Source organism: Ptychodera flava (assembly GCF_041260155.1).
Source record: "Ptychodera flava strain L36383 chromosome 23 unlocalized genomic scaffold, AS_Pfla_20210202 Scaffold_24__1_contigs__length_23054250_pilon, whole genome shotgun sequence".
NCBI classification, from domain to species: Eukaryota; Metazoa; Hemichordata; class Enteropneusta; family Ptychoderidae; genus Ptychodera; species Ptychodera flava.
Window position 1 is genome coordinate 3912592 of NW_027248278.1, and position 22486 is coordinate 3935077.

The 22486-nt window shown below is 37.5% G+C and overlaps 2 protein-coding genes across 4 annotated transcripts in view; one reads left to right on the plus strand and one right to left on the minus strand.

Annotated features, from left to right (window-relative positions):
• The window catches only part of LOC139124738 (uncharacterized), a 113759-nt gene that overhangs the window by 59817 nt on the left and 31456 nt on the right, over positions 1–22486 (plus strand). The window lies entirely within an intron of this gene.
• Positions 1–22486, minus strand: part of LOC139124737 (zinc finger protein 227-like) — a 46827-nt gene that overhangs the window by 10489 nt on the left and 13852 nt on the right. Inside the window, exon 3 of one of the 2 annotated variants that reach the window (XM_070690851.1) lies at positions 14766–14938. In XM_070690851.1, coding sequence (XP_070546952.1) covers positions 14766–14817 — 52 coding nt within the window. In that variant the 5' untranslated portion in view covers positions 14818–14938. Of the gene's footprint in view, positions 1–1098; positions 1120–14765; positions 14939–22486 lie in introns of those variants that run through there. The other variant, XM_070690852.1, reaches the window with a different exon arrangement.

Genomic DNA, 22486 nt, shown 5'->3' on the forward strand with positions numbered 1-22486 from the left:
TTATATATGGGAGTCTATGGACTAGACAGCCTTATACATGGGAGTGTATGGAGGTGAAAACTAAAAAGTCCTCTAACACAACCAAATTTGATCGCATTGTGAAACAAATCAACGTGCATCTGTATGAGGTAGGGTACTATCCTTGTACCAAGTTTGAACGAAATCGCTCCAGGTGTCTCTGAGATATTTGCGTGAACGCACGGACGGACGGACGGACGGACGCACAGACACGACCAAACCTATAAGTCCCCCCGGACGGTGTCCGTGGGGACTAAAAATGTGCCTGGAGGATGTACTAAAAATACAGAAAGTTGCTTCCTGTCAGTAAAATTTTAAAAAAATTCAAGATTTTAAAGACTTTTGCAGGTTTTTTTTACGCATTTGTCTTCTTATTTTTTTATTTTGCAAACTAGTTTGAAGATTTTTTTTTGCTAAGTTTCTGCTCTGAATTTTTTTTTCTGTTTTTTACCCCCCAAAGATCTAATGGTCCATCCCTAACTTTAATGCCTTTATTGCTATTCAGTCAACGGCTCCATCTGTCCAGGGCAATACCTACTCAAGGCAGCCATGTTAGCAAAGAGAGAATTACAAGTAGACAAAATTATCTGTATCAAAATATCATTCTAACTTCAACCAAAAATTACAATATCTGTTCAAATACGCATATCATAGCAAACAGAATCATACTGAGATACGTTTCACAACAACTGTACTGACGCTATCAGACGAATTGTTTCTAAACTCGTCAAAACTGTTTACAGAACTTCTAATAAAGGAGAGGATATTATTTAGGTAACTGAGCATCAAATGTGTTCAAGGCTTAAAGCTGAGAAAGTTCAAATAGCTGACGGCAGCAATGACAAATATGACAAACAACAGTTCGGCCATAGCACTACAATGCAACATGTGACTATCAATAACAAATCCATCCACTCAATATAAATGCTCAAAATTCACGAAATCCTGAACATCCTTCATAAATATTACAGTTGAGAGTTCTCTAGACACTAAATATCAATTCCATCTCAGTAATAGACCCGGATGTCAAAGATTACACATTTTATGAGCGATTGTAAACAGTGACAGAAAGCTACCAACCTACTTAAAGGCAGCCATGTTAGCAAAGAGATCGATGTCACCTCTCTGCCTCGCGAGGGCGCCTTTCAATGACATAACAGTTTATGATATGCATCACAAAGAGAATGCGTGTTGCTGATAAGGCTGCGTTCACAAAAAACGGTTAGGGGGGGGCTGGAGGAATTCAGGGGGGATTCGAAAATTTTGGGGGTAGTGGAGGGGGGACTTGAAAATTTTGCTCTACCTGTAGGGAGGGGACTTGAAAATTTTTGGGTCCCTTTTGAGTTTTACATTTTCCAATTTCAAGTTTTTGTAGGTAATTCAATGAAAAATGAATACCATTTTTTATGTCATCGAAATGTTGTAATGTTAGTAATGATTTAACAAAATCTAGAACCATTTTGTCACATTTCATGACTTTTATCTCAAAAAAATCTAAACGTGTGATTTGTCGTAAAAAGCAAACGAGCCTCGTAACAGGGCAGAAGCTGCAACTGTTAATGATTTCTGCAATATTTCTATGCAATATAACAACTACAGTTTCTTGCTATCTCCCTACAGCATGCTCAAACACACAATATTTAGTTTGTCGACAAAGCCTGTATATATAAATATAAATATGTATATGGTGATAATTTACAGCGAACGTCAAATGAACCGGAGATCAACTTTGATAAGCCCCTATCAATTTCCCTCGTAATCTTCCAATATCCCTTTGAAAACACCGAGGTACTTTGGTCAGTGTTGCCGATAAACAGGCCAATAAACATACAAGGCGCCTGCTGTGTTACTGCCATTCGATCTCCCTTCTATTTCTGGCTCCCTTTCCGGAAGAAACCATTTTGAAGCCCAAAGTGGTTGACAAGAAATGAAATAAAGCGTGCGATTTTAAGACCTTTAATTGTAATAATAATTTCAAACTCGATTTTTCACAGAACTTGTTTTGCATTGTTACGCACAGGCGCTTGGCACATTGCTTGGATAATAATCGTATTTAATATGTAGAATGTCTATATACGACTTGATTATTCAGTAAAAGAATCACCGTAAAGTGTAGGCCTATAGGCCTACATATTGACTGGCTTTATACTGAGTGGCTATGGCTGCCTGGCTCGGGCCAGGCGAACGCACTGCATAATCATCAATGTGTAGAATGTCTACATGACTTGATTATTTAATAAAGAATAACGGTACGTGATATTACTGTACATGTCAGGAGTGGCTGTAGCTGCAGGGGTTTGGCCCGGCTTGGGCCCGTTGTCTACTGCTGCACAGACATAAACTCAAGGCGTGAAAGCTTTTCACCGCCCGATTTCATAAATCAGCGAAATTCAGGATCTCTGAGCATTTTCGGTGATAAAAACTGGTCATCGGTCAGGTGGTTGCATAAACAATCGATCGACTGGCCCTTTTGCCTAAAATCATACCCTGCCCTATGCTACTGGCAAGAAATCGTCCTGAAATCGGCTGGGCACACCAACCCAGCGCCGGCCATTTTGAATGAGCTGCATGCAATGTATGCGCCTGTGCATACAACCTTGGCAGATGACGTATTGTCTTTTAATTGCTCTTCTCTCATTGGACGCGTACCAAGCGCCTGTGTTGTTACGTGCGTCGATCCTGTTATCGTGAAGTATTTCCCGTATGCAGTCATGTCACACGACATACTTTACCCAAATTGAATAGTAAATTCCATGAGCTTGCAAAGTAAACAACTGTCAGTGTGAGAGCCCGATAAAATTAGAAACATTCACATGGATAAAATTAGAAACATTCACATGGAACGACTGAAATACAGCCAGTTAGTATATCTAGTGAAAGACAATGTTGTTGTACTGAGTGAGGCCCTGATTTGACTCTCGGCGGCTGGTGAACTTCTACTCGTGGAAATGCCCAGTTCTACGGTATTTCATTATGACATCGTTCACAGTGCTGAGCGATGCATTTCTGTGTCAATACTGGTTTGAGAAACGCCTGTCAACCATTTTTCTATGATGCTCTTTCTTGCCTAAAATTCCATCGCAAGGCAAATCGATGTCGACAGAAAAAAAAATATGCTCACGATTTTATGAACTGGCACACCTTGATTACATCAGGGTCTCTCTATACAGGCCCTAATGCAGTGCACACATACTGATTGACAACCATAGATAAGACAGCAAAACTCAGCCGAAATTTCCAAGATTAACTGACACAGTGTTTTATATCGCTGTTTTAAATCAAACTGATTACACAATCTTTGGATACAGAAATGGTATTTTGGTGAAATTTTAGCATCAAAAAATCCTAAAACTTGACATGAGGACGTCATGTGCCGATCAACAGCATAGTGTGAACTGGCATTTATTGACTCATAAACTGTAAAGTGTAGAGAAACTGTCTATGATTGACTGCACGGAAAAGCAGTCTGCATCTTGTGAAAACAACAACATAGCAGTGAAAATTGTAATAGTCATCAGTAAAACTCTTCACAGATGAAAGGATAATTGCTTCAAACTAATAAACTTCATGTTCAGAGGATGAAAATTAACATCGCTGTGGTCCGTGAGTGAAAATAAACAATGGCGGACGTAACTGTGTAATGAACTATACTATTAAGGTGACGGGGGTGGGCAGGGTCAAAAGATCGAGAAAGTACTGGGAAAACGTGTCATTTTCCTAACGATACTGTCTCGGGATCTCCAGCGTCCCATTGTTTTGTAATATATAACAAGTATGCCATGAGCTTCGTTGAATACACTGATATCAAACAGCCATAGCTGTAAACTGGCGCAAAATGGTTTGATCCATGCAGAAGCTTGCATAGGGAGATCGAATGGAGATAGCACAGCAGGCGCAGTGTATGTTTACTGACCAAAGTACCTCGGTGTTTTCAAAGGGGTATTGGAAGATTGCCAGGGAAATTGATAGGGGCTTATCAAAGTTGATCTCCGGTTCATTTTGACGTTCGCTGTAATTGGAGTCCAGACTGACAGTCAGTTGTCAGTGATACAAATGCATGGCACACATACATAGACTGTGATAGAAAGCTGAATACTGGACAATTCAACATGCTGTAGGGAGTAGAACAAGAACGCAGTTGTAAAACTGAACAAAAATATTGCCAAAATTATCAAAGTTAATACAGCTACTGCCTATGGGTAGTGTCACTATCAGATACTACCCTGCTACTGCAGTGTCACTGTCACTGCATACCTGAACAGTGACAGAGACAGCTCTGACTCTGATGTACATGGTAGTTGAAGAAGAGTTTTGGTCAAATGACACTCTTGACAGTGAAACTCACTTGTACACAAGATCAGGCCAGAGAGCAACACATGGAAGAAAACATAGAAATGTTTGAATTCTGGCATATGAGAATAATCAAATATTAAAGAAAAAAGATGGGGTCACCATGCTTGATTTTCTAAATTTTCATTCACTTATTATAAAATGATACAGAAGTAAGCCTTTGAATGGTAAAGACTAAAAGAAAAAATATGTGACCAAATGGAATTATTTATTTTTTAACCAAATTTGCAATTATCACACCCAAAATTTCAGAGATTAAAACATTTATTGATGGAATATTTTAACCTTCCGGTATTGTCGTTTTTGAGTAGCATCTAATTCATATAGGTCTTGTAGTTTTGAAACAATTTTTGGTAGGTCACAGGGCAATACAGCAATTAGCCAGAATTCACAATTTTCCTACTCTCTCATGATTGCATTTTGTGTGCTCTTCAACTTGAGCAATTGACCTGGCCAGGGTTGGATTAACTCAAGTTGGCTTTTAGACCAATAAATCTAAAAAATTCACTGACGCATTTAAAGAACTTGCCTTGGGAATATGACTATACAAAGTGCTAATACAGGTAGTGTTGAACACCTGTGAGCAGAACGGCGCAACACATGTTTATTTTTTCTGCGCTCACATCCTTTACAAATATGTGAGCCTGTGATAGTTTGGGGGGGGACTTGAAAAATTTTGACCACATAGAGGGGGGGCATTTGAAATTTTTTTAGGGTACTTAGGGGGGGATCTGAAAAAAAATAAGATTTCGATCGAGATTCCTCCAGCCCCCCCCCCCCTAATCGTTATTTGTGAACGCAGCCTAACTACAATGCAAAAGAAACTATACTTTACATTTTATCAAAAATCTTGGTCACATACTACAGATTTCTATTCCAGTGTAATGTTTCAAGAAAGTAGAAACAACGTCCTTTGGTGTCGATTTAATCTCGATAACATAAACATTGTATCGCGGGGCTACTAAAATAATCAACTTGGCGCTATCAGTGTCTCTGATTACAGTGGACAGCAACACCGTCAATTTCTGTGAGATAGAGTCTGTGAGACATTTTATTTGCAAATATTGAAAGAGTAACAGAACAACAAGAATGAAAATCCAACGAAAACATCTAAGTTATCATTGTTGATTAAGAAAGTTGTGAAACATCAAACAATAAAGATAGTACCGTGGTGATATGCACGTCCATGACCTAAACTTTCACAGTTGTGACGTGGTAATGGCTTTGTCACATAAAACTGAAGATCAGAACAGAGTTGGTAAGTGGCAGTATACTCTAGCATTTTGAGATTACAGCACTGTAATGTTTCGAAAGAAAACCTTCACCAGAACTTGACCTTTGCAAATCAGATGACTGGAAGTACATCGCGATAATTTACTATCAAATCTAGACTGACCTTAAAAACATTTTGTCCGAACACAGAAATGAATATTTCGCTCAGACAACAGAAAACTAGACATTACGTAAAAAGTTAATCCATCTTTTAAATGTCATTGTAAGAAAATGCTAAATATCCGACTTGCATTGCAAATCGTCGCAAAGGCGAGTTGTGAGTCATCTGTGAAAATGATTCAATGCTCCAAAAAAACACAAACACGTACCGAGAGGAATAATAAACACGACTGCTTGAATGTGAAAATGCCTGAAAAAGACTATACTTGTTCTACGACCGTTCAAACTACAAACAAACTCATGGGAAAGGCGATGGTGGCGATGGCGGGCATGGTGGCGGTTGTTGCTGAGAAGGCTGGTCAGGCAAAGGCGGTAGATAATTTGTCGCGGTAGAAACTGCACCAGATATTGTCGCAGTGGCACTTGGCGGAGTTATTAACGGCTGCTGGTAATAATTTGCCGATTGTGTTAAGGGCGGAGTATACCATGGAAACTGGTACTGATAATAACCATAAGAGCACATACAGGGCTGATATTGGTGTAAGTTGCCCTGCTGTACATAACTGTTGTCAACAACGGACTCCGTGCTTGCCGCTGGTCCGCAGGTCTCGGTTGATGGCATAAAAGCATGTGTGGCCGGCTGGGTTGACGTTGGTTTTACGATAGAGTAACGGGTTGGATTTTTCTCAATGAGAATATCGATGGCGCTTTTCCTCTGTTTTGCCACTGTACATCTTTGTGTTTCCCTATCGATAATTGACTGAAACGTTTTACATGCGATATCCAAATTCGTCGGTAGCGTGTTTGCATAGTGTTTTTTCAGTATCGCGATGTCAGCGTGCAGAACTAAATTTCTTTTGTTTCGTCCAAGTCTGTCTAGGAGATACTTGTCGGAGTTTGTTCTTATCAAATGAGCTTCTATTTTCTTTTCAAATGTGTCACTGACTTTTACGAAAGCTTTATACTTGGCAGTCACCTTGGTTTCTAAACGTCGAACATCTTTCTCCAGTTTTTCGGTTTTTTGCAACTGCATTGAGTTCGTTTTCTATGGTGATCGATTTCACCGCACTGAACTGCCGACGTACACCTTATATTGGGACAGTTTCCCTTTTGATGTCCAGTTCCACGCAAGTGACAGTTACTGCACATTCTTTTACGCTTATCAACAGCTACTCCAGGGCTGGGTGTATATTTTCTTTGAAGGCATTCGTATATTTCGAGGTATTCCGCGTGCTCCTGTTGTTTCACTTCAAGTTGTTGCCGCTTCAATTCGATATCAATTTCCATCGGACTCTTATAAATAAATCTGCTTGTTTCATCTCTTGATTTGTTTGAAAGAGGGCTTGAAATGATGGTAGTTTGATAATTATGGATTCCCTCACGTTCCGGATCGAATGAAAGTCCACGACGGACTGAACTTTCATCACTGTTTTAGACGTCACTTTGATTTTCACAGCTTGACTCCTTTCTCTTTTGATATGGCGATGTCCCGTCCAGTACACGCAAATGCAATGACAAAAAGTCAGACAATGAACGTCGCTGTGCAGATTTTATCACTCTTGAAAATGTAGATTCCATGATATCAATCCACAAACCATCGCAATTTCTGTAGCACAACCTGATACAATCCATTCGACCAATATAGGGAATACATTGACCCAGTCGATCTAGAAACCACGTGTATCCTCTACATAACAAGTCGGTCACGCGTACGTCCATTGCAGTGCATCGCTCATGTCCGTAATACACATAATGGATAATTGGTTCGAGTTCTTCGTTAGAATCCCCGAAAGACTTTGACAACGCCATCCTCACAGCTATAAACCAGAGGTTTGGATAGATTGAAATTGAGAGTCCCCTATACCGGGCCTAGATCGCATAGCGCGCCAAAAACTGAAGTTTGCGACATTTGTGTGCGATACAGACTTGTGACGTATTTTGGACCGTTCCACTGTTATGAAGTATTATATGAACTTTTTTCATCTCCGCTGAATTTTAGCCAGGGAGCAGATTCTGTCAAGGCTCTCAGGCAAGATGAGACGGATGTTTGTTATGACAACACAGTCGATTCATCTGTGTCCAATTTACGCGAAGTTATAAACAGCTCACTGTAAAAAAGTTTACTTTCTCACACCCCGTCACATTGGTAGTAGCCTGCACTAATCAAACTACAGTAATTACGTTTCTAAAATTAGATGCGTGACTATCTTCTGAGAGAGTGACTTTACACACTGCTTGAGCGGCATTTTTACTGTCTAACTAAAACTATGGAAACAATATCGGCTAGAGGTAGAATGTTCCAAAGAGGAAAAGAACTCAGTCTTGACTATCGCAAGCTTGTTTGCAGTCTTTGTTGGACGTAGGAGCTAATGACGAAACCGGAGTAATACGTCACGGAAAGATTGCCGAAGTTGCCAGAAACACAAAGGTCCATCATGTGACTGTTAAAAAACTATGGAAGCAGTATCGTGAACAAGGGCATCTACAACGAAAGCCTTGTAGTGGTGGACGTCAGCGAAATTGAATAACCACGACCTGTTGTACGTAGAGATGCTGAACAGTGAAAGACAGTCAATTTCATATGCCGAAATTAAAACAAACTTGGCGCAAAATGCAGACATTGAAATTTCGACGTCTGCTCTTTTTAAATACGCGAAATGCCGACTACCAAGTGGCGAGTGGACAAGAAAGAAGATAACTGAGCATGCCTATGAGAGCTTCACTGAGGGAAATATGGTTTACACACAAGCCTGTACCGATTTCTTGTCACAATGTAATCCATACACTGTAATATGGCAAGCCAAGTGTTGCAAAATTCATGAAAACTATTTTTATGTTCATAAATTCCATGTTTATGTTCATGAAAACTATTTTTGTGTTCATAAAAATCATTTTTGTGTTCATGAATTCCATGTTTATGTTCATGAAAACTATTTTTGTGTTCATAAAAGCTATATTTTGTGTTCATGAATTCCATGTTTATGTTCATGAAAACATTTTGTGTTCATAAAAGCTATTTTTGTGTTCATGAAATCCACGTTTATGTTCATAAAAACCATTTTTATGTTCATAAAAGCTATTTTTGTGTTCAAAAATTCCATGTTTGTGTTCATAAATAACATTTTATGTTCATGAAAAACATTTTTTGTGTTCAGGAATTTTATGTTTATGTTCATCAGAACCATTTTTGAGTTCATAAAAGCTATTTTTTTTGTTCATGAATTTTATGTTTATGTTCATAAAAACATTTTTGTGTTCATGAATTTTATGTTTATGTTCATAAAAACCATTTTTATGTTCATAAAAACTTCTTTTGTGTTCATGAAAACCTTTTTTGTGTTCATGAAAATCTTTTTTTGAGTTCATGAAAATCATTTTTGTGTTCGTGAAAAGTATTTTTTGTTCATGATTTTTATGTTTATGTTCATAAATAGACAATTTTATGTCCATAACTGTATGCAAACACAAGAGGGCACTCTGTTTTGTTGATTTTACGATTCAAAATGGCTGCAGCTGGGGATACAGAACCACTGAGTTTTGCTGCAAGGTTGGCATTTCTAACTGAGGTTAGACACTTGATAGATTCATGTGACTAGAATTGTCTGAGTGAAGATGTTGATTTGGTAAAGTCTGTTGTTGACCACATGAAAAAATGTCTTCAAACCCTGACGATCCTTTTAGATTATCAAATTTACAACTTGTTGGATGATGATATTAAGATCCGAATTGACATGCTCATTTACAGTTTATGTTGTCTGCTAGATATCTGGACTGAAAAATTGCATACATTATTGCAGCGAAGATGCACCATCCCAGGATTAATTGGTGAGAGACAGATAATAATAACTAATGAACCTGGACGACCTCGAGTTTACATAGATTTAGAACAAGTGGATTTTCTTCTTTCTACCGGATTCACATTCAAAACAATTGCAGCCATGTTACTTGTAAATAGAACCACGTTGTGGTGAAGGATAAGAGAGTCACCTGTTGAATACAGACGATATGACATCCTGAATGATGTTCAACTTGATCAGATAGTATCAGAAGTTTACCAAAATCATCCACACACGGGCGTCACCATGATGCTAGGGCATCTGCGATCAAGAGGTATAACTGTACAACGGGAGCGAGTTCGGTCATCATTACGGAGGATTGATCCTGCCAATAGTGCTCTTAGATGGGGTCTCATGGCACAACGACGGGTGTACTGTGTCCCAGGGCCCAACAGCCTGTGGCATATTGATGGCCATCAGGCACTGATAAGATGGAGAATAGTAACACATGGTGGTATTGATGGCCACAGTCGAATGATTGTTTACCTTCATTGTTCAACAAACAACAGGGCACCTACTGTGACTGATCTGTTTGTACATGCTGTTGGCCAGTATGGACTTCCTTCAAGAGTTCGGGCAGATTATGGGACTGAAAATGTTGGAGTGTGCGAGTTCATGGAACAACAAAGGGGTCTTGATAGAGGGAGCTTTATTGGTGGTCGTTCAGTCCATAATTCTTGAACTGAACGCCTCTAGTAACATGATTAACAGCTACAGTAAATAACAGCTACTGTAAAAAGAGTAGTCCCTTGCAACCACGTATTATTTGCTCATATGTTATCACAGAGGGCTCTGTGTTTTGGTGCAATAGAGGAGGTCGACCCATGAAGATAGAAGGCAGATACGTCTACAGTATTACTAGTATATAATAGACTGGTGGACAGACCAGTCTTTACTACATATAGCAACAGAAGAGCCTGCCTTCTATCTTCATGGGTCTTCTTGATTGCATCAAAGCTTGTCAACAATTATTTTTATCAATTTTTTTATTGTAAACAAACAAACAAACAAGCAACATAAAAAATTTGCAATTCCGTAAAATAACTACAGAAACAGTTAATAATGGTTTCACTTTGAACCCTGCACATCCTATATGGTGCTGCACAGTTGCTAGCATTAGTAACTGTGTGAACTCTAAGTTCTACAGTATCCATCTCAACATGTTAAAAATAATTCTTTCTCATAACAATAAAATGCATAAAAGTCCGTTTGCTTGCAAAACACAGAATAAAATACACATTCTTGTTAAAAACTGCAATTAACGCAAAAACAGTGAACAGTAGAGATAGCTTTGTTCTTTGCCAAACATTGTTTTTATAGTATCACAGCCATGAGGCTTTTTCATTATCTGCTATATTTTGATGAGCACCTAGCTGTCTCAGATATCTGTCCATCAGGTATGCATTTCTAATTTTTTTACAATTGTATATCATGATTCTTTTGAACAAATAAACAATGCCAAATGTGAACAAGAAAACACATTATAAAGGTTAACTATAGTCATTTTTAAGTTCCCCCATATTGCTTGCCTGGCTGCAGTGATGTTGGACTGTACTGTGATTGCACATATGGTACATTTCCTCTTTCAATGGAATGTGGTCAATAATCTACAGTTTGGTAATTGTTAATTGAAATGGAAAAAAGTGGAAACTTGGCAGCCATATTGGATAACATTATGAAGTACATTCATTGGACAGATAATGGTATATTGGTTACTGTAACACATTATTTTTCTTCCAAGTTCAAATAATAAATGGTTACTGACAATAATAATTATCACAGTATGTCTTAAATTTCTCCTAACCCTGGACAAAATCAGTTTAGGGAAGTCTAAGAAACAGCTAATAAAAGTCACCACTAATGTCACAGGCAACTGTATATATGTACTGCAAAATAAATTAGCCGACCTGCACAGGTTAATTTGCAAAAAAAAGCCAAATTAGAACAGAATTGGCTTGGACATAGCTGAAGCTCAAGTAATAAGTCACAACAAGTCATTGACAATGACACAGTTCCCACTTGTACTTTAATTACAAGTCCTCTGAGAGGAAAGAGTCCTCTTCATTAATTAGGTCTGTGATTAAAAATACTGTGATACAGATGGGGCTTAATGGCCAAAAATGAGTTCCATGGTGGTGAAAACATAAAACCAATGTAAACCGCCATACTCAGATTACAAAAGGTCATCAAAATGAATCAATTAATACTAAATCGACAGGATGCTCCCAAAATTTTTGCATCCTATATATTCTATCCTATAGGTCAATGTCTTTGTACCAACTTTGAATAAAATCTGTTGAGATGTGCCTGAGTTATGGCTCTGTACATGAAAAAATGTAACAAAATGGCCGCACGTCGGCCATATTGGATCGTATCACAAAACAAACCAATGTGGATATGCATGACATAGGTCAATGTCCTTGTACCAACTTTTAATAAAATCTGTTGAGAATTGCCTGAGTTATGGCTCCATACATAAAAAAATCTTAATAAAATGGCCGCCATGGGGCTATATTGGATTGTCTCACAAAACAAATCAATGAAGATATGCATGACATGTGTCAGTGTCCTTGTACCGACTCTGAAAAAAAATCGGTTGAAACGTGCCTGATTAATGGCTCCGTACACGAAAATTGAAACAAAATGGCCGCCATGCGGCCATATTGGATCATATTATGAAACAAATTGACGTGCATATTTATGATACAGGTCAATGTCCTTGTACCGACACTGAATAAAATCGGTTGAAACATGTCTGATGTATGGCTCCGTATACGAAAAATTGAAACAAAATGGCCGCCATGCGGCCATATTGGATCATATTGTGAAACAAATTGACGTGCATATGTATGATAGAGGTCAATGTCCTTGTACCAACTTTGAATAAAATCGGTTGAGATGTGCCTGAGTTATGGCTCCTTACATGAAAAATCATAATAAAAATGGCCGCCATGCGGCCATTTTGGATTGTCTCACAAAACAAATCAACGTGCATATGTATGACTTGTGAAGTAATCCTTGTACCAAGTTTGGATGAATTGCTCCAGGCATCTATGAGATATGTGCGTGAACGAACGGACGCACGGACATGACCCAGCCTATAAGTCCCCCTGGACTGTGTCCATGGGCACTAAAAAAAGGTGGTCAAATGAGGCCATATGGATTGTTTGGATTGGACATGCAGATAGACAGATGCAGAGGGTGGGTACAGATGGGGTGCAATTGGAAACAGACATGCAGACAGACAGATGGAGTGGATGCATGGACACAGACAGATGGAGTGGGTGTATGCATGACAGTGACGGATGGAATGAATGTATGGACACAGACAGACAGACAGACAGATGGAGTGGGTGCATGGACACAGACATACAGAAAGACAGACAGATGGAGTGGGTGCATGGACACAGACAGATGGAGTGGGTGCATGCATGACACTGACGGATGGAATGGATGTATGGACACAGACAGACAGACAGACAGATGGAGTTAACTCTTAACATGAAAACACTTTTCAGTATTAAAGTAACTGTAACCAGTGTGCAGGTATCCCTTGGTTGTTCTAACCTGTAGTTAACTGGTACAAAACTAATTCAAAACTTAAGCTAGACACACATACACACTACCTGCTAATTAACCTAAACTTTATAATTAGCACCACATTTGTTCAGCGCAAGTACAGCAACTACAGTGTACTTTAAACACGGCCGAAACCATGACTGTTTCTGACACCGAATTCCATTGAGAATTTAAAGTCATCATATGACTTTACAATTGTAACCTAAGAAAATTGCTACATGTATTTGCTACTGGAAAATTCTTTGTTCTTCCATCCCCAGGTCCTGTCAGAAATTCTAATGCGGGGGGTGGGCAGAATCCTAGCAGTGGGATTCTTTCTAGGCCAGTGGCAAACACCATTATGTCTTGTAATGTCACTTCTGCATCCCTTTCTACAAAGAAAAAGAATGACAAAATCAATTGACACATATGATTTATTTGTTATTTTTAACATCAGTATGTGAACAAGAAGCATCTAAATTTTTCTAAAAGTGGGGAAACATTTATACATGTCTCCTGAGGTATTTTTCATAACAACTGAAACAGTAATGATATTACAAAGACTTTACAAGCAACCTAGCGGCCAATAGAACTCTGCTGTTATATACTGCTTAAAATTAAATATCAGGGTTTGCATGTCAATTAGTAAAACTGAGACTTTTGCTAATGTTGATCAAAGTTTAGGAAAACTGAACCAGAGCAAATCCCTAGGCTTGAAAATGCATATTTTACTATTACACTTGTTTTGAGTCTATCGTAAATCTATTCAAGTAAACCTTCATTAAGTTTTTAACAGACTTGAGTCATCTCTAGGAACCTGCAAACTAAGTTCCAAGAAAAGTGTTTTTGACAAAAAATAAAAGCAAATTGCCCAAAAATTTCAAATAAGGAAATTCCATCTCAATTTGAATAAAACCTGACTCAGGTAATCCTGAGGAACCCACATATCAAATTTCAAAGCAACCAGACAGCAGTTTTTGACATTTGACAATAAGTGGAAAAAATTGGGGAGAATACTGCTACCTAATAAACTCCACTTCACTGACAGCAGAGCTAAACAAGACGAACTTAGGTACTGAAGAATTTTCAATTTTTAACATTTTCTGAGCGTATTTGCACAATTTTGTGTACATGCACACACACACACACACCTAAACCATCTGCTCTCTCTATTATTTTACATACCAAATGAGAGGTAAACATAGTTTACCTTCAACATCTATCAGGTAGTCTCTCCAGAAACTAACTACATGCCATTTTATCATTTCTGGTGTTGGGGCCTTCCTCACTGTATTTAATTTGAAATATATCCTCCACATATTTGCTTGCTAAAATTTTCTCAGTATATGTGAATACTTCACGAAAAGCTGTTGGATGTGAGATCACTTGTTCTAGTACACCAAGTGTTCACTGTCCATCTTTGAATCTGATGAGAACAAATTTAACACAGCATGATACAGAGCAGATGGCACTGATAATGCTCCTCATACACTGGGCAGGAATGTAGTGTAGACATGTGATTAATTAATGAAACTAGTGTCATTTTTAAATTCTTAAAGTTCAGAAGAAAATAAATTCTGTTAGGGTCAACATACAAGACATACATTTTACCTTTCAAATGCAGATCTTGTTCTGTCAAGTACAAGAAATCTTCGGATTCCATCAACAAGATTATCCTTATTATCCAATGTTGGCATAATATGATCAGCACCGGCTATATTGATTAGAGCACTTGCTTTGTCAATGGCTGTGGCCAACTCTGTTGCAGAACCAGAATTAGCAATCTGTAAAAAAGGCAATTCCAATCTTAAAGCTACTTGTTACAAAAAACAGCTTCATTTTCTTATTGATAATTTGTATGTTTGTGTTGCGTTTTCTCACTGTGTAGCCTGATTGATCATGTGCAAAAATGTCAATTCCATATATATTTGGACAGATTTTGTGGTAAGCCACATAAACTCACTTTTAAGAATGTTAGAAGTATCTGTTATGGCCAAGGGTTATAATTTAAATAATAACACATGATAGTGAGGGCAATATCATGATTTGGTGTCTGCATGAGGAATGGTGCTCTCTGCATGACCGTATTTATGATGCCCGAGCCGAAGGAGAGGGTATCATCAATATATGGTCAGAGAGCACCAGCCCTAGGGCAGGCACCAAATCGTGATATTGCCTGAGCATTATTACACCAAACATTGAAAATGCGTACAAAACACATCTTTCTTCTATGTAGATTGCACGTGCAGTTCACTTGGAAATTTAGCAAAGTTCAAAGTATGGAATGCGTGTTGAAGTAGAAAGTTTGGAGTGTGCGTGCCAGAGACAAAAGGCGAGCGCATATAGAACAAGCTCGAGACAGCCCAGCGGGCACTATCACTTCACAACAGGCACTATCACTTCGCATTGGGCACTATCAGTCACCGTAACGGGCTTTATCGCGTTTTTTTCCATGCCACGTGACACAGACTCAGCCAATCATGAGTACAGAATCATACGTGAGGTGTAATAAAGGTGTATAAATCAAGCAACCTATTGGCCAACATAGTTCAGCTGGTATGCTATGCTGAAAAACAATACACCCCCACGAACGTATATTCCAAATTTCAAATCAGTGGGGAAGCAGTTTCAGGGATGATCTTTTAAATTAAAAATAGCGCCAATGGCACTTGATCACAACTGGCACATTGTGAAACTACTCATAATTAATAAGGTACAATATGTGGCGTCATGCGGTGTCCCATCATACCACATATGAAGGGTGTAGCACTTGTGGTTACTGAGTTATGGACAAATATGTATATTTCAGGTCAAATGTCACTGAGGTCATGTGACATTTTGTCAAAAAAAATTGAATTGCTAAGTCATCCCTATATACCAAAAATCAGACCTAGCTCTATTGGCTCGCTCAAAATTAGATATGCACATAATTAATGAGGTACAATATGTGGCGTCATAAGGTGTCCCATCATACCATATATGAAGGGTGTAGCACTTGTGGTTACTGAGTTATGGACAAATATGTATATTTGAGGTCAAAGGTCACCGAGGTCACGGGAGATTTTGTCAAAATATTTTATATATCTGCGTGAACGGAGGGACATGACCCAATCTATAAGGCCCTGGACTTCATCCATGGGGACTAAAAACTGTTTCACTGAATCCTTTTTGCAATATGAATATGATGACAAACTAATTTTTATTTTACTTGCCCTATACATGGGATTCTATAGACAGCTGACTTATACATGGTAGTCTATGGTGGTGTAAACTAAAAAGTCCTCTAACATGGCCAAATCGACGTGTCATCTGTATGGGGTAGGGTACTATCCTTGTGCAAAGTTTGAAAGAAATTGACCTGGGCATGTCTGAGATATCTGCGTGAACAGACGGACGGATGCCACACACGGACGCAGGCACGCACACACGGACATGACCAAACCTATAAGTCCCCCAGACGGACTAATTAGACAGACCACGAAGTCAATGAGCAACATACAGCTGAAAGACTATTTTTCACATTGCGATTTTAAGCCCATTTTTATGAGAAAAGGGACATGTATATGTATATGGAGAAAACAGCAGAAGACATATTTGTAAATTGTTTGTTAAGTGACAATCATATATGCATCTCTTGAATTTTGTGGTTATAAGGTATAACAGTAGTGTAAGAATAATGAGGTTAGAATAAGTTAGTAAAGCTAAGTTGACAGTAATTAAGATTACAAAATTATACACTAAGCTGAGGAAATCTGAATGAAATAAATGTTGAAAAGTAGCAAAGTCATGGTCATCTTTTGTCTAATACCTTGTGTAAGTTCATGAACTTTACATAAATCTTGCTATAGATTTGTTGCTAATGGGCAATAACTGTGTTTCAGATCATTTGAGAGCAATCCATCCATGACAGGTTTAAATTGTTATATACTTTTATTTAAAGGAGAGAAACATCTCAAATAATTTTTTCCCTGTAATTTCCTGTGAGAACACATGGACATGCGTAGGACTCTATGCTGGTGCTACCTTGCAACTTGTCATGGCATTGTATAACCTGTTCACCCCAATTTCCTGTAGACAGGTCCACACTCACCATTGATAACAATGGGTTTGGGCCATACCATGGTAGTGAAAGACTGTAACATGTGAGGTCATGGATACTTAATCTCAGGAATGTCAAAGTCTGTATATTGACTCAAGGATGTTACATAACAAATGCTTAGGGTCATCTCAAAAGTGAGAATCTAAACTATGAAATATGTTTTTTTTTTATTGCTTTTGATACCCAAAAGAGCATAGAAATCTCTTATACTTTGAATCAGCCATCCTGCATATTTCTAACATTCATCAAAACCTCATTTCTGTTCCACAACTAATAAAACAGTCCACAATGCTGGATTAGTGTACATTCCAAAACTACATATATGAAAGACCCCTAAAATCAATTAGTTAAAAAGGGGGGTTAGAAATTTCCCAAAACTATATAACCTCCGCTCCGTTTGGCTCCATTTTTCGGAATTGGAACCTTGGAACCAGTCTATGTATCGGTACCAAATATCAACGCAGTCTGTTCAGCAGTTTTTGACTTTTTGTCGTTTACGGAAATGGACGACATCAAACACCGGTTGAAACCACCTCTATATCACAACTTCCAGTTGTGATAAAAATTGGGCAAAACTAAGGATGTTACACTGTTGCTTGCATTTGATCAAACTTAGTACACAGTAAACCTGTAAAATGAAAAAAAAATTGTGAACTCAAAAACTTCTGTTTTTCCCACGCATATGACCCCTGATGAAAATATTACCAAAGAAATATGAACTGAATATGTTGACATGGTTCAGAAAAGTTCACAACATAGCAATGGTACAAAAATCGAAGACAGAAGAAACTCTGAATTCATAATGTTGATTGTACAAGATTTCTAAATATGCAAATCGAATGGTAATTTAACTCAGAAACTCAGATTGCTACATGTTTAACAGTACAGTCGGATGGTAATTATTTCAAAACTGCATCACTAATTACAAAAGTTAAATATGTTGCTTAGAAAATGCAAGTGTCAGTCTCTTCATGAAACAAGCGACCTAGAGGCTGATACAGCTCTGCTGTGTTTATGTAGAGAATAACTATTTTAGACACATGTTGATGAAGAAGGTGGGAATCTTTGATAGCTCAATGCAGTGGCCAGAAAAAAGTGGCTAAAATAAGCTTCAAAAATACACAATTGAAGATTTCATCATACTTTGAATATATCACATTGGATCATCCCTAAGAACATGTCAAACAAAGCTATCTGATGAGTAATTTTTGAGAATAAATTTTTTGACCAAAAATGGCAACAATTGCCCCCCAAAAAATACCGTCAAGGACACTATGTGTTCACATTCGGTTTGAATTGGTCCATTCGAGAAATAAACCAGGAAAAACAAGAATGACAAAAGCAAATAAGGTCTCCAACTTAGGTACTGGAGGTCATCTTTAGGAACATGCATATCAACTTCTATAGCAATGGGAGAAGCAGATCCTAAATACATAAGCAAATGTCAACAACAAAAAACAGAGAAGGCTTGATAAAAAGAAAAGGGTGGAGTGGGCAAAAAATGCACAAGGGATCTGGTAAAAAAGTAATGCTACATCATTGATCTTCTAAACCCTACCCCCTCCTGCATATCAAATGTTTCACCCCTTGGTATTCCATAAGACCAAATGACAGGAAGTACATTTACAACCTTGGAGATTTTTAATTAATGCAATGAGTGTTATCATTCTAATGTAAACAGCACTTAAGTTAGTTACAGATAGTGAAATGCCCTTCCACTGTGGGTGGTGATTACAACATCTGGAATTATCCTGGATCCAAATTTCTCATCAGTTTTTGTATGTCTTACATAGAAAAGTTGCAAAAATTGGTCCAAAATGAAAAAAATCACCTAAGCTTTGTTTTCTGGATCAAATTTTCCTACAAATTGGTATCAAATATGACAAAATTATGTTCACAGCCTTCAAAATTGTCTCACAACATATCCTGGGTTAGTATAGGTCATTTAAGGTGACAAACTGAGAAAAGTACCTAAAATATACAAATTTTGGGGTTTCCCAACACTTTGAGCAGAAAATTTATCTAGTAACATCTTTCCGGACTTTATACCAAGTTACAAAGCTATCAAACAAGAGACTTTATACCAAATTACAAAGCTATCAAACAAGTAATGTTGAGATACAGTTTTCTTGACCAAAAATGACAATATTGTCTTAAAAATACAATTTTTTATATTTCAGGACAATTTCCACATATCTAACTATTGTCATCTCTGTACGTCTGTGTATGAAATATGAAAGCTGTCTGTCCAGGGGTTTTAAAAAGGAAACACTGTCTAAGATTTTTTGACCAAAAATGACAAAATTGCACAAAAATAGTAATTTTCCCAGTTTTGTCATAATTTCAACAAATTAGAAGAGTAACACCCTTGCAAAGAGACAACCCAAATTTGAGAGCGATTGGGCCGGCGGTTTCAGAGAAGAAGAATTTTTACTGAAAATGAGAAAAATCACAAAAAAATTCAGCAAAAATACAAAATTAAAAATATCTTCACAATATTCATAAAACTGTATAAGGTTAACCTAAGGTACTTGCACACAAATTTTCAAAGCAATCAAAAAAGCGGTTCTTGAGTTATTAATTCTTAACCATTTTCACATTTTGTAAGCTCATTTGCATAATTTTGGCAATGCAGACTTCATTTGAAGAAAATCCTATCTACAGCCCAGGATGCATCCACACACCAAATACCAAGCTGAAACGTGCAGCGGTTTGCGTGTTTTTGATGTTGACGGACATACATACATACATACATACATACATACATACATACATACATACATACATAACATACAGACACGCCATTGACTTCAGCCTATACGATAAACTCACATTGGAAAAACCAAATGTGAGCTAATAAAAATTGCAGATTTCATCATAATTTCAAAAGATCAAATTTAGTTCATCTATAGAAACCTGTATACCAAATTTCAAAGCTGTTAGACAAGTACTTTTTGATAAACGCATTTTTTGACCAAAAATGGCAAAAATTCCCCCAAAATTACAAAATTGCAGATTTCATCATAATTTCAATAACTATCATTTAGTTCATCTGTAGGAACCTGTACACCAAATTTCAAAACTATCAGATGAGTAGTTTTGGAAATACACACTTTTTGACCAAAAATGACAAAAATTGCCCCAAAAATACAAAATTACACATTTCATCAGAAATTCAATATATTACTTACCTCATCTGTAGAAACCTGCATACCAAATATCAAAGCTATCAGACCATACTTTTTGAGAAACACATTTTTTGACCAAAAATGGAAAATATTGCCTTTAAAATGCTAATTTGCATATTTCTGCCCAATTTAAACAAATCTGAAAATGATCATCCCTAGGGACCTATGTACCAAATATCAAAGCTATCTGACTAGTACTTTTGAAGAAGAAGATTTTTAAAGGTTTTTTTACCAAAAATGACAAAACTTGCCTTAAAAATACAAATATGCAAATTTCACCACGATTTGAACAAATCTGACTAAAGTCACCCTAAGCAAACTGCATATCAAATTTCAAAGCAATCGGACAAGCGATTTCAGAGAAGAAGATTTTTTTACCAAAAACACCAAAAAATGCCCCAAAAATACAAATATGCAAATTTCACCCCTATTTGAAGAAACTGAAGTGAGGTCACCTCAAGTGAACTGCATATCAAATTTCAAAGCAATTGGACTTGCGGTTTCAGAGAAGGCAATTGTTGACGGACGACGACGGACAACGGAAAATCAACCTATTTGATAAGCTCCGCGTTGCTGACAGCGGAGCTAAAAAACAGCTGTAGCAAGCTTTGTGGAATTTAGATCAGAAATCTGGATTTACAGTGTCAATTACATTCAATAAAGCATCAGATCTGAGAACAAATGAAATTGTTGAAACAAGTGACCTAGCAGCCGAGAGAGTTCCACTGTAATGAGCTCCAGAAATGGTGAGGTAACTGGTTAGCAGGAATGTATAGCAGGTTGTGATGACAAGCTGAATATCTACACCTAACTGACATGCGTGTCAAGCAACATTTAGATGTCTTGAGGTCTTTAAATGTTTTATATCAAGACAATTTGACTATATCTTACAATTACGATTCCTAAGAAACTGCAAGAAAAATTTGAAAGAAATCTGCTTTACAGTTTCACAGAAAATGACTTTTGACCAAAAAATGGGAAAAATTGCCCCCAAAATACAAATATGCAAATTTTACCACAATTTGAACAAAATTCACTAAGGTCAACCCAAGGAAGCTGCATACAAAATTTCAAAGCAATAAATGATTTCTGAAATATCTGAAAACAAAAATATATCAGGGCAACTTCCCTTCAGAGGGCGCTGTTACTTTATTAGTAGTGGGGTTACACTGGCTGCAGCTATATAGAACATTTATACCATTCAGGCTTTAACCTCAGCATGTCATTGCTATCAAATTATAACATCACTGCTGTCAACAAGTGTGTCTCGTAGCTGAACAAAGCCGTTACACACAGGTTGCAGTGAAGTCAAGCCCACCAACAGTGCCCTCACAGGTGATTTCAGGGAAAGACACTTATTTTTTTATCCACTTGCCCTTCGGGCAAGTGGGGGTTCAGTTCACTTGTCCGAATTGGAAAACCACTTGCCCAGTATAATTTGCGTGTTTGAAAAAAGCTAAAACATCGGTTTTTCATTTCACCCACTTTATTTTGAAAATTATCATGTTATCATGAGAAAATGTCAGACATTCTCATAGGGTTCTCCTCACACTTCTAAGAGTGCAGGACGGCTCATGTATATTCAATTAATTATTAGAGCCCCACTAGCTGTATCTTTTAGCATTCTTTACATGATTTTACTTCTGAACTAAAACAAGTTTTTGGAATGTGCTCTTTGAGGGGTTGGAATAAAAGTATTGTTAACTGCCCAGTGAGACTGCATGTGCAATTTTGAACAAGAAAAATAATAAATGTGTGCCCAAACATAAAATGGCAGCCCATGCAAATATAGCAAAAACAGTGTACACCGTGCATATATCATTTGAATATCGCGGAAACAACAGAGTAGTCCAATGTAATGCATAGTGTTCATATTTTCAACTGGGACACATATGCTTTGTTTTCTTTGTAGTATGGCGGGCAATCAAAATAATGGTTACAATGTAAATTTACTTGTCCAATTTTTCAATAAAGAATGTTTTGTAAAGCAGTGAAAGACTATATCCTGTAAATAGGTAGAATTTAAAGAAAAAAACAGAAAATTG